Here is a 14,912-nt window from a genome sequence, read left to right on the forward strand (position 1 = left end):
CACCTGTTGGTCAGACCAACAGGCAGAAAGTTCATCACAAAACCTACCTGTAATTGAAAAGGCTGAGAATAACACCAAAAACCATCTGGACAATTCCCAGGATAACTGACATCTTCATCTTATAGGAGTTCAAAAACGTTAGCTTGTTTGAAGCCAAGTTCCAAATCTGGAAGGGAAACAAGACAGGAAACACATGAGCCCAAATGGAGAAAGCAGCACCGACATGCACACCCTACCATGTGCAAAACAGATAGCTGCTGAGAAGCTGCTATATCACACAGGAAGCCCAGCCTGGCTTCCCACTTCCAGAGGGGTGTGATGGGGAATGGGAGGGAGGCAGTATATGTATGATTATGGCTGATTTGCACTGTGGTATGGCAGAAACCAACACGTGACTGTAAAGTAATTTTCTCCGAAAGTAAAGAAAGAAATACATGAGACCAGAGTCTAGAAGTTCTATTATCAGAGTCAGGCACTAGAGCCATGTTTGCTCTGAGAAAGTCACTCGGGGAAGCACCTCCACTACCCTGATCAACCACTTTGGCATCGAAGCTGCACCAGGCTTGTCCTGCACCCTCTGCTCATCCCTTTGCTGGCTGGCCAATACCCACAGGATCACTCAACACGGTGAGGGCAGGGTTACCTGTACACTTCAGACCCAGCCTGGAAAAGCTAAAAACGTTCATGGGTAAGTACCAGGCACATACTAAGCCCTTTAAGTGTATTTAACTCATTTAATTCTAATAAAAACCTTATGAGATAGTTATAAGTAATTCCATTTGACAGGTAAGTACAATTACAAAATCTCAGGGAGACTAAGTTATTTACACACTCAAGGAGAAATAATATAATAGCAAATGGGGCATTTATTCCATATGCACCAGATTCTTCTGGGTGTTTTACCTATAAAATCCATTTACTCTTCTGACCAACTCTATAAAGACTACTATTACACCCAATTTACAGACGAGGAAACAGAGACACAGAGATAATGATTTGCTCAAAATCACATAGCAAGTAAACAGAAAAGCCAAGATTTAAACACAGGCTGTCTGATCCTAAATCACCAGCTTTTAACCACTGTGTAATGTTCATTTATTATAAAATATTTACAAACACTTTTAGAAAGTCCCCTCAGCTCTGATGCGCAAATATTTTGTGATTTGATTCACAAATAGATGTGTAACATAGTTAATAAATGCAGCTGTAGAAATTTACATTATGTAAAAATCAAACCCTTCATTAATATATATAAGTGCCATTAATAATATAAGCACAGAAATGTTCTATTAAAGAGATTATCTCTGGGGAATCAGATTGTAGGAACAGGAAAGGCAAGAAAGCCAACTCATTTTTTTAAACAATTTTTGCATTATATGGAGTTTTAATCATGTATATTGTTGTTGTTGTTCAGTCGCTAAGTCACATCCTACTCTGCAATCCAATGGACTGCAGCATAGCAGGCTTCCCTGTCCTTTACTATCTCCCAGAGCTTGCTCAAATTCATGTCCATTGTGTCGATGATGTATTATTATTTTATAATAAAAAGACTAAAGTATTTTAAAAATCTACATGTTCCTAGGAAAAAATGTATTATTTTCAACATCCCACCTTGCCTTTCACCCTCACATTTTTCTAACTAGTGGTCCGATGACAAAATTGAATGCAGACTAGAGACTAGACCATTTCCCAGATAGCTAAGTGGTACAAAATCTGCCTGCCAATGCAGGAGACACAGGAGATGCAGGTTCGATCCCTGGTTTGGAAAGATCCCCAGGAGGAAGAAATGGCAACCCACTCCAGTATTCTTGCCTGGAAAAGCCCATGGACAGAGGAGCCTGACAGGCTAGAGGCCATAGGGTCGCAAAGGAGCTGTATATGACTGAGCACGCACGCAGAGACTGGATTACTCAGTTTTGAAAGGCTAAATACACTATTCTCCCTTTGTCTGTAAGGAGCTAAACTGGGCAGATAGGATTTGCTGATGCATCAGATGGGGGCTGTGAAGGGAAAAGACTAGACGGTAGGAGCAATGATATTCAAAGGAAAGAAAGGTCAACCAGACCTGAAAAATCACACCCATCTATACTCCTCCTCTGCCTGCCTGCCTCTCGTGAAACTCCTAGGACCAAAGATAAAGCCTTCCAGTCTACAAAAATAACAACTTGTGTTTATTTTTAGCACCTTGCAGCTTACAAACCGGCCTTCAAGGACTTAAGCTCTTTTGATAAAACTTAAAATACAAGTGCCGAGTAAAAACCAATCCTGGGTGATGCTCGCTGTTTTTATAAGAGAGGGGAGGCAGGCAGAAAGTGGGAGGACTCAAAACTGAAGAGAGGGCGAACCCCAAGAGAGGAGAAACCAGAGAACCAATTTTAGTGCAGCATTATCCCTCAATTAAAAGACACTTGTTATTGGAAGGAAAACTGTGACAAACTTAGCATATTAAAAAGCAGACATCACTTTGCCGGCAAAAGTCTGTATAGTCAAAGCTATGGTTTTTCCAGTAGTCACGTATGCATGTGAAAACTGGACCATAAAGAGGGATGAATGTCGAAGAATTGATGCTTTCAAACTATAGTGTTGGAGAAGACTCTTGCGAGTCTCTTGGACTTCAAGGAGATCAAACCAGTCAATCCTAAAAGAAATCAACCCTGAATATTCATTGGAAGGACTGATGCTAAAGCTGAAGCTCCAATCCTTTGGCCATCTGATGCAAAGAGCCAACTCACTGGAAAAACCCTGATGCTGGGAAAGATTGAGAGCAGAAGGAGAAGGGGGCGGCAGAGGATGAGATGGTTGGATGGTATCACCGACTCAATGGACGGGAGTTTGAGCAAACTCCAGTAGACAGTGAAGGACAGGGAAGCCTGGCATGCTGCAGTGCATGGAGTTGCAAAGAGTCAGACATGACTTAGTAACTGAACAACAGCAACATTATTCCTCTCAACTGTCAGCAAGTAAAACTGTGGTCTCGGGTTCTCTTCCAACAAAAAGAGCATAGAGGAAACATTTATGAACCGTATCTACCAAGTTCAGGTCCAGATGCTTGTGCTCATTTGGAGCACAAGCCTGCCATCTGCTGGTGATATGTGCTAAGGCCGTGGTACCAGTGGCTTTGCAGGAACAGGCGCGCGTGACTTCTCGTAATCGCTTTGCACCTGAAGTTTGGGCAAAGGAACACCTTTGTCTGGCTCAAATCCAACTGAGGTAGATATAACAAACCAATTAGAGTTAACGCATTTTTTTTAAACTCTAATTCTACGCAGTAAAATAAAGCAAATATAAAAGCAAATCCATACTTCTCTAGGAAAAAGTTAAGATGTTAATCATTGGAAGAAAATGTCAAAGTTGGGAATCTGGCTAGGATGCTAAATTGCTTATCTAATAAGCATATTTTCCAGGCAAACAAGGGCCTTTTAAAGAAGCAATTGTTAACCACCAAGGGTATGATTGAGAAGAAAGAGGCAGATGTTTGGGAAACTTCAGGGAAAATGACCCAGTGGCTGGATACAGGGCACAGGCAGGACGTGTACTCGAATCTGGAGCAGCGTGTCACAAACACATCCAAGACCTGCTCTTCTATCTCAACACATGTTTGTGGATTTCATAGGTTCTAGCACTTTCTTCCCCTCTACACAGAGGAGGGGAAGAAATCTCCTCAGCAAGACATTTTACATAATAAATATTTAACCTCAGAAGACATTATTACCGGATCAATTCCAAACGGGTATGGATTTCCAGAGTATACTCCCGGAATGGCTGGGTCAAGCTGCAACAGTGGATTCGTTTTCAATACCTGCATACTATTGAGAGCGAAAGGAAAAACAAAAACAAAACCAACAATCAACCAGAGGTAGGAAAGATACTACAGGAACATCAGTCATCCACTTGCAAGCAGCCAATCAAAGCCTAACTGTGGGTGTGACTCACCAATTGGCTCATTCAATTAACAAATAACCATGCTTCCCTGGTGACTCAAGGAGTAAAGACTCTGCCTGCAATGCTAGGAGACCAGGGTTCGATCCTTGGGTTGGGAAGATTCCCTGAAGGAGGAAATGGCAACCCACTCCAGTATTCTTGCCTAGAAAATCCCATGAACACAGAAGCCTGGCAGCTACAATCCATGAGGTCGCAAAGAGACTGAGTGCCGTGTACTCACTGAATATCCACTATGTGCTAAGCTATAGAAATTACCCTCTGGCTCCCAAGGAGGTCACAGTCTGAGTTTCCCAAGGGCTATCAGCCTGATGAGGTAAAGAAAAAACTATCCTATATCAAAAAAGAGGCAGGGGGAAGGGGTGACAGGAGCATATGTACATGCACACTCAGCCGTGTCTGACTCTTTGTGACCCTATGCAGTGTAGCCTACAGGCTCCTCTGTCCGTGGGATTTCCCTGACAAGAATGCTAGAGCGGGTTGCCATTTCCTTCTCCAGGGGATCTTCCTGACACAGGAATTGAACCCACGTCTCCAGTGTCTCCTACATTGACAGGCAGGTTCTTCCAGCTGAGCAACCGGGGTAGCATGGAAGAAATAAAATCCAGCCTTGGGACCAGCCTGGGAAATCTCCCCTGGGGGCACAAGAGCTGATCCCGGAGGAGTGAACTGGCTTCCACACGTGGCCCCTGACCTCTGGGAACCTCAGCCCCTGAAAGTTATGGTCCACTGACTGCTTTTAAACCTGTGTCCCTTTCTCACTTAGAAGTACAAATGTCAATGAGCGGGACCTTCTTACTATCTGTGCAAACCTGACGGAACATTAGGGTTTAATTTTTTTTTTTTTTTTTAAGAGCACATGTCTATGGAGGGACCCAAGGCAGTAGTTGAAAGGATGAAGAATGGGATGTTGGTAACTTAGGCTGCCTAGAAATACATTCCCTCCCTCCTGCAGCTAGTGTGGTGGGGGTATTTGTAGCCCAGTGCGGGGAGTTCAGGAAGCCTGATTATGCTGACCAGGCCCTCAGTGACAGTGGAAGCAGCTGGGCCTGACTGGCCACCTCAGACTCAGACCCCTGTCCAAAAGGCACACCTCAGCGCAAATGCTTGGATTTCACTATCAGAGATGTGTTTGTGTGACAAAATTAAAAGAGGAAATTGGCCTGGTGCCCACAGCCAAGCCATAGTATCTGCTGTTGAACATAGCAATTTCAGGGAACATCAGATAAGGCCACAGGGGACCATGGTGGATCAAGACAAAAACAAGACCATTCCACAGTCATATCTAATGTCAAAACATGGACATTTCAAGATAAGGATGCTGTCCAAACCACAAAAATGACCTATCCTTCCCCTTATCCTCCCTGAGGCCAAATCCTCGAGGCCCTTCTCATAGCCTCTTACTGAGAGTGTTGCACGGTCCGCAGTGAGGGAGGCTGTGACTGCGTCTCCAGCCCGCTGTCAGGGTAAGCAGGCCCAAGACTCAGCTTGCAGCCAGTGGCCACAACCCGCCGCTGTGTCCTCTGCCACTCTGATGGATGCCTGTGGCTTCCCTTCACCTCCCCGCTCAAGCAAGTCTGCTTCACACCATCCATGTGTGGGCATGGGACCCAGCCTGGGGCCTCAGTCTGGGCATGGCCTCAAAAGCCTGGAACTGGGGGCAGGGGTCATTTGCCTGCACACAAAAGAACAATATTCTGACCCACATTTGCAGAGTGACAGCCAACCATCAGACTCAGACCTTTCCCAGGCACACTCCAGGGCAAATGAAAATGTGTGTGCATGGTTTGATGAAGTTTTGCCAATTTAATACATATCCAAGTCCATCACTATGCTTATGAGTGCAAACCTGAAGAGCAGCACTAAGCAAGCTGTCTTCAAATGGATGAAAGTTTTGTTCTTCGAGGCATCTCTTCAGGATACTAATTGCAAAGAAAAAAAAACCCCATAGATATGGCCATCTGTAATTGGAATCCTGCAAAATGTTTTCTTCTTCATTTTCATTTATTTATTAACACTCCTGTCCTCTACTACAGGGCACTTGGACCCAGCAGAGAGACTAAAAGGAGATTCACGGAGCCTCGGTGACACACCCCCCTGACTACTATAGCCCCCCTGAGCCCCGCTTCAGTCAGCACCAAGCCCTCACATGCTCGTGGGATGCTCCACGTCAAAAGGAACCCTGTGTTGAATCTTTCCTAAGAAATCCTGGGATGAGATGGATGGTGTTTTCTCTCTCCCCACTTACAATATGCAGTTGGCAAGCAGGTAAGACCCTTGACATGCCTTCAATAGAAAGTCCTACTGTGCTTGAGAGAGAAAACACAGACGAAGGGCTGTGCATCCGGTCAGGCATCTGTCTCTCCTTTCTCGCAGTGCTCTCCTGTCACTTCCCCTGGATGCTCCAGGGCAAGACAGAGAAACCTGAGACTGAACTGAAGCATCTATGGGGCAGACGTGAGGAACATCACCTGAGACTTTTCAGCCTCAGTATGAAGCCCCTATTCCCTGGTGGCTCAGTGGTAAAGACCTGCCTGTCAATGCAGGAGATGCAGGTTCAATCCCTGGGTCGGGAAGACTCCCTGGAAAAGGAAATGGCAACCCACTCCAGTATTCTTGCCTGGAGAATCCCATGCACAGAGGAGCCTGGCGGGCTACAGTCCACGTGGCCACAAGAGTCGGACGTGACTGAGCTACTAAAACAACAACAAAGCAACCTGGACGCTCCCTGGTCATCTCGTGTGACGCCGGCAGCCCAGGGTCCCCCAAAGATCACAAAGCACTCAACATTCCCATGGGTTTCCCTCGAAGCTCCCTCTCCTCCCCGGCCCTCCTCCCTCAATTCATCACACTGACCCACTCCTCAAATTCGAAAATCTTTCTCCCTTTCCCCAAATCTCCATTCCTGAAGAGCTATTTCCATTCTGATGACTGTGTGTCTGATTAACAGCACAATAACCAGGGATGCCCGCAGGAAGTGTGCTTCAGGAGCGAAGGGTTGCGGAGAGTTTCCAGGTCTCTCTTTCCTAAAGCCAAGACTTTCTCCCACCCAGCCAGCCCACAATATCCCCTGCCTTCCTCACTCTGTCACCCACAAGGCAAATACAAGGAACTAGCAGTGCAAAACCTCTTCCTTTGCTTTTAACCAATCAAGCTGCTCTGAGCAGTCAAAGATAATGCCTTTCTGCTAAGTCTGGGGCTTTGAACACTGGAAACCAATCATTCAAACAGCTCAACACTAGCATCAGCCTCTCTTCAAGCAAAGCCTCCTAACTGTGTGGATGAATAATTTCACTCTCTTTCCGATTCCAAGCCAAGCAAGAAAATGCCATCTTCTTCTCCCAAAGTCTTCTTGCTTCCACGACTGCTACTCTGATGCCCAGTTTATACCTGATCCACCCTTGTTTTCACAACAGTGCCTGGGAGTGGGATGCACTCCAGGATACCTACTTAATACGGCTGAAGTTTTGAAAAAACTTTTCAGGCATTACAGTGACCAGCACAGTTAACGGAGGAAGTGATACAAGGCCTCACACTCTACAGATAACACTGAATTATTTGTTCAATTGGTGGGCGCAGCTCTGAGCAGAACCAGGCACAGAAGCCCCTGGCATGAGAACGATCACTGAGTCCACCTGGATGACCAGTGAGTGACCCACCTCTGTCCCAACTTACCTCCATGTGCCATTTCTGAACATAGGTTGGACACTCCAGGAAGAGCCGAAGATGTTCAAAGACTTGGCGAAGCAGTCGTTATAGATCAAGCCCGTGTAGATGGAGAAGATGCCCATGAGGAGGATGAGGTAGCGCCCATGGAAGAAGGTGTTCCAAATCTGGCCCCAGAAAGACAGAAGACAACCATCAGTGGGCTTTGAACCAGACCCCAGGGACGTGTTTTACAGGAGGCCCGCAGCACCACTGGACACCTGCAGCCAAAACACAGGCATCCTACACAGAGGGGCCGTGTTGGTCTCCAGGCAGGCGTCAAGGTGATCCAAACAGAAAAGGCACACCCACCCTGATCTTTCTGAGCTTCTAGAGCTGATCCAGAAAAGTCCTGAAATGGCAGTTATTGCAGAAACAAACCACATAGCCTCACAGCCTTTAATTCAGCCTTGGTTAGAATATATAACTGAAGAAAAGTGTCAGCTGTAAAGGATGCACTTGAAAGTGAGTGACTGCTGCCTTACTCCTTCCAGGAGACAAGAACAGAGCTGCCACTCACGCTGCTGAGTTGTATGGCAAGTCAAATCTATACTTGTGACATTGAGGGGGCTTCTCTGGTGGCTCAGACAGTAAAGAATCTGCTTGCAGTACAGGATACCTCGCTTCGATTCCTGAGTCAGGAAGATCCCCTGGAAAAGGGAATGGCAACCCACTCCAGTATTCTTGCCTAGAGAATCCCATGGACAGAGGAGCCTGGCGAGCTACAGTCCATGGGGTCGCAAAGAGTCAGACATGACTGAACTGAATTGATTAAGTTGAAACGATGCAGGCTTGAGTTGTCTCAATCTTCACAATACTGTGAAGGGACTTCATGGAAAATGTGGAAATTTCAAGTGTGAACTGATGTGAAGATATGATATTCAGGATTCCTCAGTGTTACGTAAGGACACTGAGAACGGGCTGATTGTAGAAGGGCTCTACCATGAAAAAATAGTTGTGATATTTTGAGTGAAAAAAAAGGAAGCTACAAATTAACATGGACTATTTCATCTCAATTTTAGAAAATTACATGTGTATAAGCACAGAAAAAAGCAATAATTGTAATTTTCTCTAGGTAGTTAGATTATTATATTTTCCCAATTTTTACAAGAAACATATATTGCTTTTCTAATCAAAAGGGGAAAAAAATCAATGCTGGGAAAAAAAAGTAAAGGAAAAGATCAATACTTTCTTGAAAAACATACAATAAACAAAGATGGTACTGTACCAAACCATCCAAAGGATTTACCTTTGGCCAGGAATTTTTATGCTGAATTCTGGTCCCTTTTTTAACTTTCCAACTTTCCCTTACTTTTTAAAACAACACTTTATTTCCACGGTGAAAACAACAGACACATTTTTCATGTTCTACTTATAACCTCCAAGAAAACAGGTGAGACAGTTGATGGGCACCCACCTCATTGGTCGACTTTTGAGCGAGCAAGTGTTTCTCATTAAGGACCATCCAAAGGGCTGCCAGGAACATCACAGTTCCATGACCACAGTCTCCAAACATCACGGCGAACAAGAAGGGGAAAGTGATGATGGTGTAGGGAGCTGTAGAGGTGAGACCACAATGGCCTGAGTCCTCCCAACATTCTTTCAGCCCCACATCAAAGATTTCCCTACCAGACTCCATGACATAAAAGCTGGTCCCTTGCATCTTTCTGTCTCTGTCTTCTCTCACCATCCCCACCTCTGACACTCAGCCCTCACATACATGAACTCCTCAGTAGGTAAATATTTGGCAACCCACTCCAGTATTCTTGCCTGGAGAATCCCAGGGATGGGGGAGCCTGGTGGGCTGCCATCTATGGGGTCACACAGAGTCGGACATGACTGAAAGGACATAGCAGCAGCAGCAGCAGATAAATATCACTGCTGCTGCTGCTGCTGCTACATCAATTCAGTTGTGTCCGACTCTGCGAGACCCCACAGACGGCAGCCCACCAGGCTCCCCCGTCCCTGGGATTCTCCAGGCAAGAATACTGGAGTGGGTTGCCATTTCCTTCTCCAATGCATGAAAGTGAAAAGTGAAAGTGAAGTCGCTCAGTCGTGTCCGACTCTTCGCAACCCCATGGACTGCATCCTACCAGGCTCCTTTGCCCATGGGATTTTCCAGGCAAGAATACTGGAGTGGGTTGCCATTGCCTTCTCCGAGGTAAATATTACTACTCCCCACTTTACAGATGAGCTGCGTTTTGGAGCAGCTAAGTGACCTTCTGAAGCTCCAATACTTTGGCCACCTGATGAGAAGAGTTGACTCATTGGAAAAAACTCTGACGTTGGAAAATATTGAGGGCAGGAGGAGAAGGGGCAACAGAGGATGAGATGGTTGGATACCATCACCAACTCAATGGACAGGAGTTTGAGCAAACTCCAGGAAATAGAGGAGGACAGGGAAGCCTGGCATGCTGCAGTCCATGGGGTCGCAAAGAGTTGGACGTGATTTAGCAACTGAACACCACCAACATAAGTGACTTTCCCCAAGATCACAAAGTTTAATGGGATTTAAAACCAGTTTTCTCTAAGTGCTTTCTATACCCTGTCCACTACCACTTTTTGTTTGTTTTTCAACCATTCACATGCACCACACACCTCCAGCAGTTACTCACAGGACCCTGCAATACAGGTCACAAATTAGATTCAAACTCAGGCTGGAGAACAGCAGTACCATGAACTGCTTGGCTAAAGGACATCTGGTCTACCCTCTTACTTTACAAATCAGACTTAGTGATACAGTATCACTGAGAATCCAGTATTCTGACTAAAAGTCCTATCTGTGCCCATTGCCACCTCTCCCACACAACACTATGTGACTGTGAGGATGCCTAAGATGACCCTCATTGAATCAGTAAGAAAATGAAAACTGAATTTGTCTGCCTGAGAACAGGTGAAATCCTGTAGAGGAGCAAATCTAGCTAATCACCATTTTAAAAGACAATTAGGGGCATTAGAAAACCAAGTAAGATTTTAGGAATGTCACAATTCAAAGCAATGAATTGCCAAGGCCACCGCTGTGATAAATCTTGTTCAATTTTCATTTTCAAGCTGCCTGGTTGAGAAACACATCAGATTCCTTTACCTGGGTTCATCTCCCGGTAATTGCCTATGCCATATGCATCTACAATATTCTGGAAGCCAGCTGTGAATTTATTTGTCCTGTTAAACGTGGGAGGAGCTGTTTTAGACTGCACTGCTGTCAAGATGGGGACCATGGAGGAGCCACTTAGTTCCTGCAAAAAGAACATATGAGAAGACGTTAGGGAGAATGCCATTGGCTGGGCGTAAGCACATGGATCACAGTCCAACTCCTGTCACTTACTCGGTGAACTAGGGACAATTTCTTGACCTGAGACTCATGATTTCATCTGAAGTTAGTACTTATGTAATTTATCTTAAAGGAAGTTGTCAAAGAGAGTAGAGTTTCTCCTCATTCTCTGGCAATCTCCATCCTCAAGCTCCTGCAAATGTTATGCACAGTTTTGAGCCCTCTGCTCTTCCTTCTGACTTACTCTCTCAAGAGTTTATTCACTTTCCAAATTTTGTTCCTGTGTTCCTAATGGCCTTGACCCTCTCCCAAATTTCAATGGGGCAAATAGGTGATGAGACAGGCCCCCACTGGGCAGAGAGAGGACTCAAGAGCACGGTGAGAGTTACACAAGGTGCCTGAGTGCTCAGCACAGCGGCAGGCATGGGGAGCCATCCACTCCCTGCCTTCTGGCTATTGTTGCAGGTGTCTGGCTATCTGTCTTTCCAGTCCGACAAAGCTAGCAGAGGGACAGCACATCAGCGCCCAGTACACTCTTGCTAAGATCAAAGAAATGTCACCTGTGGGTAAGGCACTGAGAAGAATAGGCATTTGTGACATGTGCCCACGCACTGGGTAAGGACCGAAGGCGTAAAGATAGAGACAATCCTGCCAGGTAAGGGTCACGTGACTTAGGAGGCTAGCAATCTGAACACCTGGCAGAGGGCCCACTCAACTGGACATGACCCTCCCCGCCCCCTGCCCCCTCCCCCACACACCATGCCTTGCTCCAGCGCCCTCCTGATGCGCACGGTGTCTGCCACTGGGAACCAGATCTCCGCGATGACACACTGCTGGGTGATGTCAATGTTGCACATGTTCAGGATGTGATAGATGGCCTTCATCTTCTGCACTTTGATGACCCAGGAGTGCCAGTTGGCAGCTGCTTCTTGCAGGAGGCTCTGACGGTGAGACTCTGTCTGTGTCAACACCTGGTCAAAAAAACAGCACCCAGCAAAACAAAGGACACTCAGGGAGATGACAGATAACATGGCAAAAATGCAGGCTAGCCAGACCTGGAGGCGTCCTCGGCTCCTGGCCGCTCCTCTGCCTCGCAGTTCTCACCTGGCCTTGAACTCCCGCACTAGAGGTTAAAGCCCTGAGGCCAGAACTGTATATTCCTTTTCTTCTAAACCCCTTATAGTACTATTGTGATGGGTTGAATGGTGTCCCCCGCAAAAGACATGCTGAAGTCCTAAGACTGGTAGCTGGGAACATGATCTTGGAAATATGGTCTTTGCAGATGTGATCAAGTTAAAATGAGGTCATGCTGGAGTAGGGTGGGCACTATTCCAGTATGATCAATGTTTTTATAAGAAATCTGGACACTGAGGCCCACAGGGAAGATGTGTGTGATGGAGGCAGAGACCGGAGTGACACATCAATGAAGCAAGGACCAGCGAGGATGGCTGACAGCCACCAGCAGCTGGGAAGATGCCTTAGTCCACTCAAGCGGCTATGATAAAATATCATAGACCGGTGCTTTGTAACAGAAAGTTTTCCCAGTTCTGGAAGGTAGAAGTCTGAGATTAGCATGGTTGAAGGCCCTTGTCTCGGCTGCAGACTTCAAATTCTAACCCAACATGGCAGAAGGGGCAAGCCAGCTCTCTAAGGTTCTTTTTAAAGGGGCATTAATCCCATGCAGGAGAACCCCAATCTCATGAACTAATCATCTCCCAAAAGCCCCATCTCCCAATACCATCATCCAGGGCATTAGGTTTTTGTGGGGTTTCGTTGCCTTTTTTTCTTTTTTGCTGCACTGGGCCTTTGTTGTAGCACACAGGCTTTTTATTGCTGCACTCGAGCTCTTTCTAGTTGTGGCAAGCAGGGGCTACTCTCTTGTTAGGGACCACAGGCTATAGGGAGCACGGGCTGTAGGGAGCACAGGCTGTAGGGTGCATGGGCTCAGTAGTTGGGGTGCATGGGCTTGGTTGCCCCCAGCATGTGGTATCTCAGTTCCTGGACCAGGGATTCAACCCATGTCCCCTGCATTGGAAGGCAGATTCTTAACCACTGGACCACCAGGAAAGTCCCAGGCATTAGGCTTTTAACATTCAAATTTTGGGGTGATATACACATGCAAACTATAGCAAAACAGGCAAGCAAGGATCCTTTCCTACTGCCTTCAGAGGAAGCCTGGCTCTGCTGATACCTTGATTTCAGACTTCTCAAGACAGAACTGTGAGAGAATAAATTTGGTTATTTTAAGCTACCCAGTTTGCAGTAATTTGTTACATCAGCCAAAGGAAACTAATACATCTGTTGAAATGCCTTACATACTAAACCTCTCCAATAAATGACAAGTGAATTAATGAATGAAGGAATGATAGGTGATCTGGCCCACATAGGATTTGTTTAAATGGAACCAGTTTTTGTTCTGATGATACAACCCAGTAACCCTTTCAGTAACCATTACACAGGGCTACCCAAGACATCTGAAACCTAAGTGTAAGTCTAGCCCAACTTTCATCCTCCTCATGAGACTTTGGTTTTGTTTTGGCCGTTCCATCTGGCATGCAGGATCTCGTTCCCTAACCAGGGATCGAACCCGAGTTCCCTGCAGAGGAAGCACAGAGTCCCAACCCCTGAACCACCAGAGAAGTCCCTCCTCATGCAGTTTTCATAAAACCCGGCAAAGTATTAGGGGGAAAGGACTTCAAGGGTAATTGCTTCAGGGAAAGAGTCTCCCTGACAAGTGACAAAGAGGGAAGAGAGAGGATTAGAGAATCAAACACTGCTTTTTCTGGGAAGATGAACACACACACATCGAATTTCTAAAGATACTCATTGAGGACCTAGATTTGTGCTGACCAGACAGCAGCCACATTAAATACAAATAAAAATCCACTCCCCCAGCCACATTTCAAATGCTCAGGGGTGACACGTGGCTCACGGCTATGACACTGGACTCGCACACTATATAACATTTCCACCACCACCTACTGGACAGAGCTGATCTGGAATATACCATTTGATATAGGCCAGCAGCTTTCAGGGATCACTCACAAAGCCTATTACTATTATTGAAGAAAAGTCCTATTTTTGAGAGCCACCCTAGGTGACAACAGATTCAGTATGAGGATATGAACTGGGGGCGTGTTCATATGTGAAACTTGACTCGCTGCCTTGACAGAATTAATTGCTTGGCTCACACAACCGGGCAATTCCGTGCAGAAAAAAAATCAGCAAGACTGGCTGTTCGCCTTCATTGGCTAGTGAGTTATATCATAGAGGTGGCCTAGGCCAGTCTGGCAATAAAAGGTTCCTTCTATCAGCCTGGGGTGGGAAACTGAAGGCTGACCAGGGCCGTGGTTAACTCTAAGCCCCGGCAAAGCATCCCTGACAAGCAGAATCATCACAAGCTTAGTGAATGCCATCCATCTACTAATTAAGAAGCCTTCTGCAGCAATAGCGAGATGAGCATAGCAGACATTCCAGCCAACCTTGGAGCAAGCACCCTGGGAGACAGGACTCATAGGAAATGGCAGGTGTTTAAGTCACACGCCTGAACGCCTCACTCACAGTGAGTAAATCTTCCAGCCTCATGTTGACGCCCTGCAGCATCTCTCTGCGCTCCAACGCCAGCTCTGGGCAGGGGTATACAGTGGCTCGATACCTGTGTTTCAAACATTCCATAGGACACACGTGGGTAATTGCCAAGAAGCATAGGCACATCCTTTTCTACTAACCCATCCCTTGTCCACTTTGGTTAGATGACCACCTTCCCCCACAGTAACCATCCAGCGAGCAGCCAGACGCTGGATCTCGGCCTACGGTTCCCAACACATGGCTCACACCATCTGAATTAAACCTGTGGTTCTATTATATGAATGGGCTCCACTCAAACCACAAAACCCACCAGCTGGTATATAAAAACGACTGCAAGCTTGGTAGTCTTGTCTTCTCCCCAGAACTTACTGTGTTGGTGTCTTTTCTCTACTGAATTTCTGCTTCTAAG

The 14,912-nt window shown here is 46.1% G+C and overlaps 1 protein-coding gene across 8 annotated transcripts in view; it reads right to left on the minus strand.

The window, feature by feature from the left end:
• Positions 1-14,912, minus strand: part of ATP6V0A4 (ATPase H+ transporting V0 subunit a4) — a 57,774-nt gene that overhangs the window by 19,323 nt on the left and 23,539 nt on the right. For 7 of the 8 annotated variants that reach the window (XM_025291594.3, XM_025291596.3, XM_044946933.2 and 4 more), the window contains 7 exons: positions 14,477-14,570; positions 11,674-11,886; positions 10,730-10,880; positions 9,062-9,201; positions 7,615-7,772; positions 3,713-3,806; positions 48-166 (listed from right to left, as the gene is read on the minus strand). In XM_025291594.3, coding sequence (XP_025147379.2) covers positions 48-166; positions 3,713-3,806; positions 7,615-7,772; positions 9,062-9,201; positions 10,730-10,880; positions 11,674-11,886; positions 14,477-14,570 — 969 coding nt within the window. The remainder of the gene's footprint in view (positions 1-47; positions 167-3,712; positions 3,807-7,614; positions 7,773-9,061; positions 9,202-10,729; positions 10,881-11,673; positions 11,887-14,476; positions 14,571-14,912) is intronic. The other variant, XM_044946934.2, reaches the window with a different exon arrangement.

The sequence above is a fragment of the Bubalus bubalis genome, chromosome 8 (assembly GCF_019923935.1).
Source record: "Bubalus bubalis isolate 160015118507 breed Murrah chromosome 8, NDDB_SH_1, whole genome shotgun sequence".
Lineage (NCBI taxonomy): Eukaryota > Metazoa > Chordata > Mammalia > Artiodactyla > Bovidae > Bubalus > Bubalus bubalis.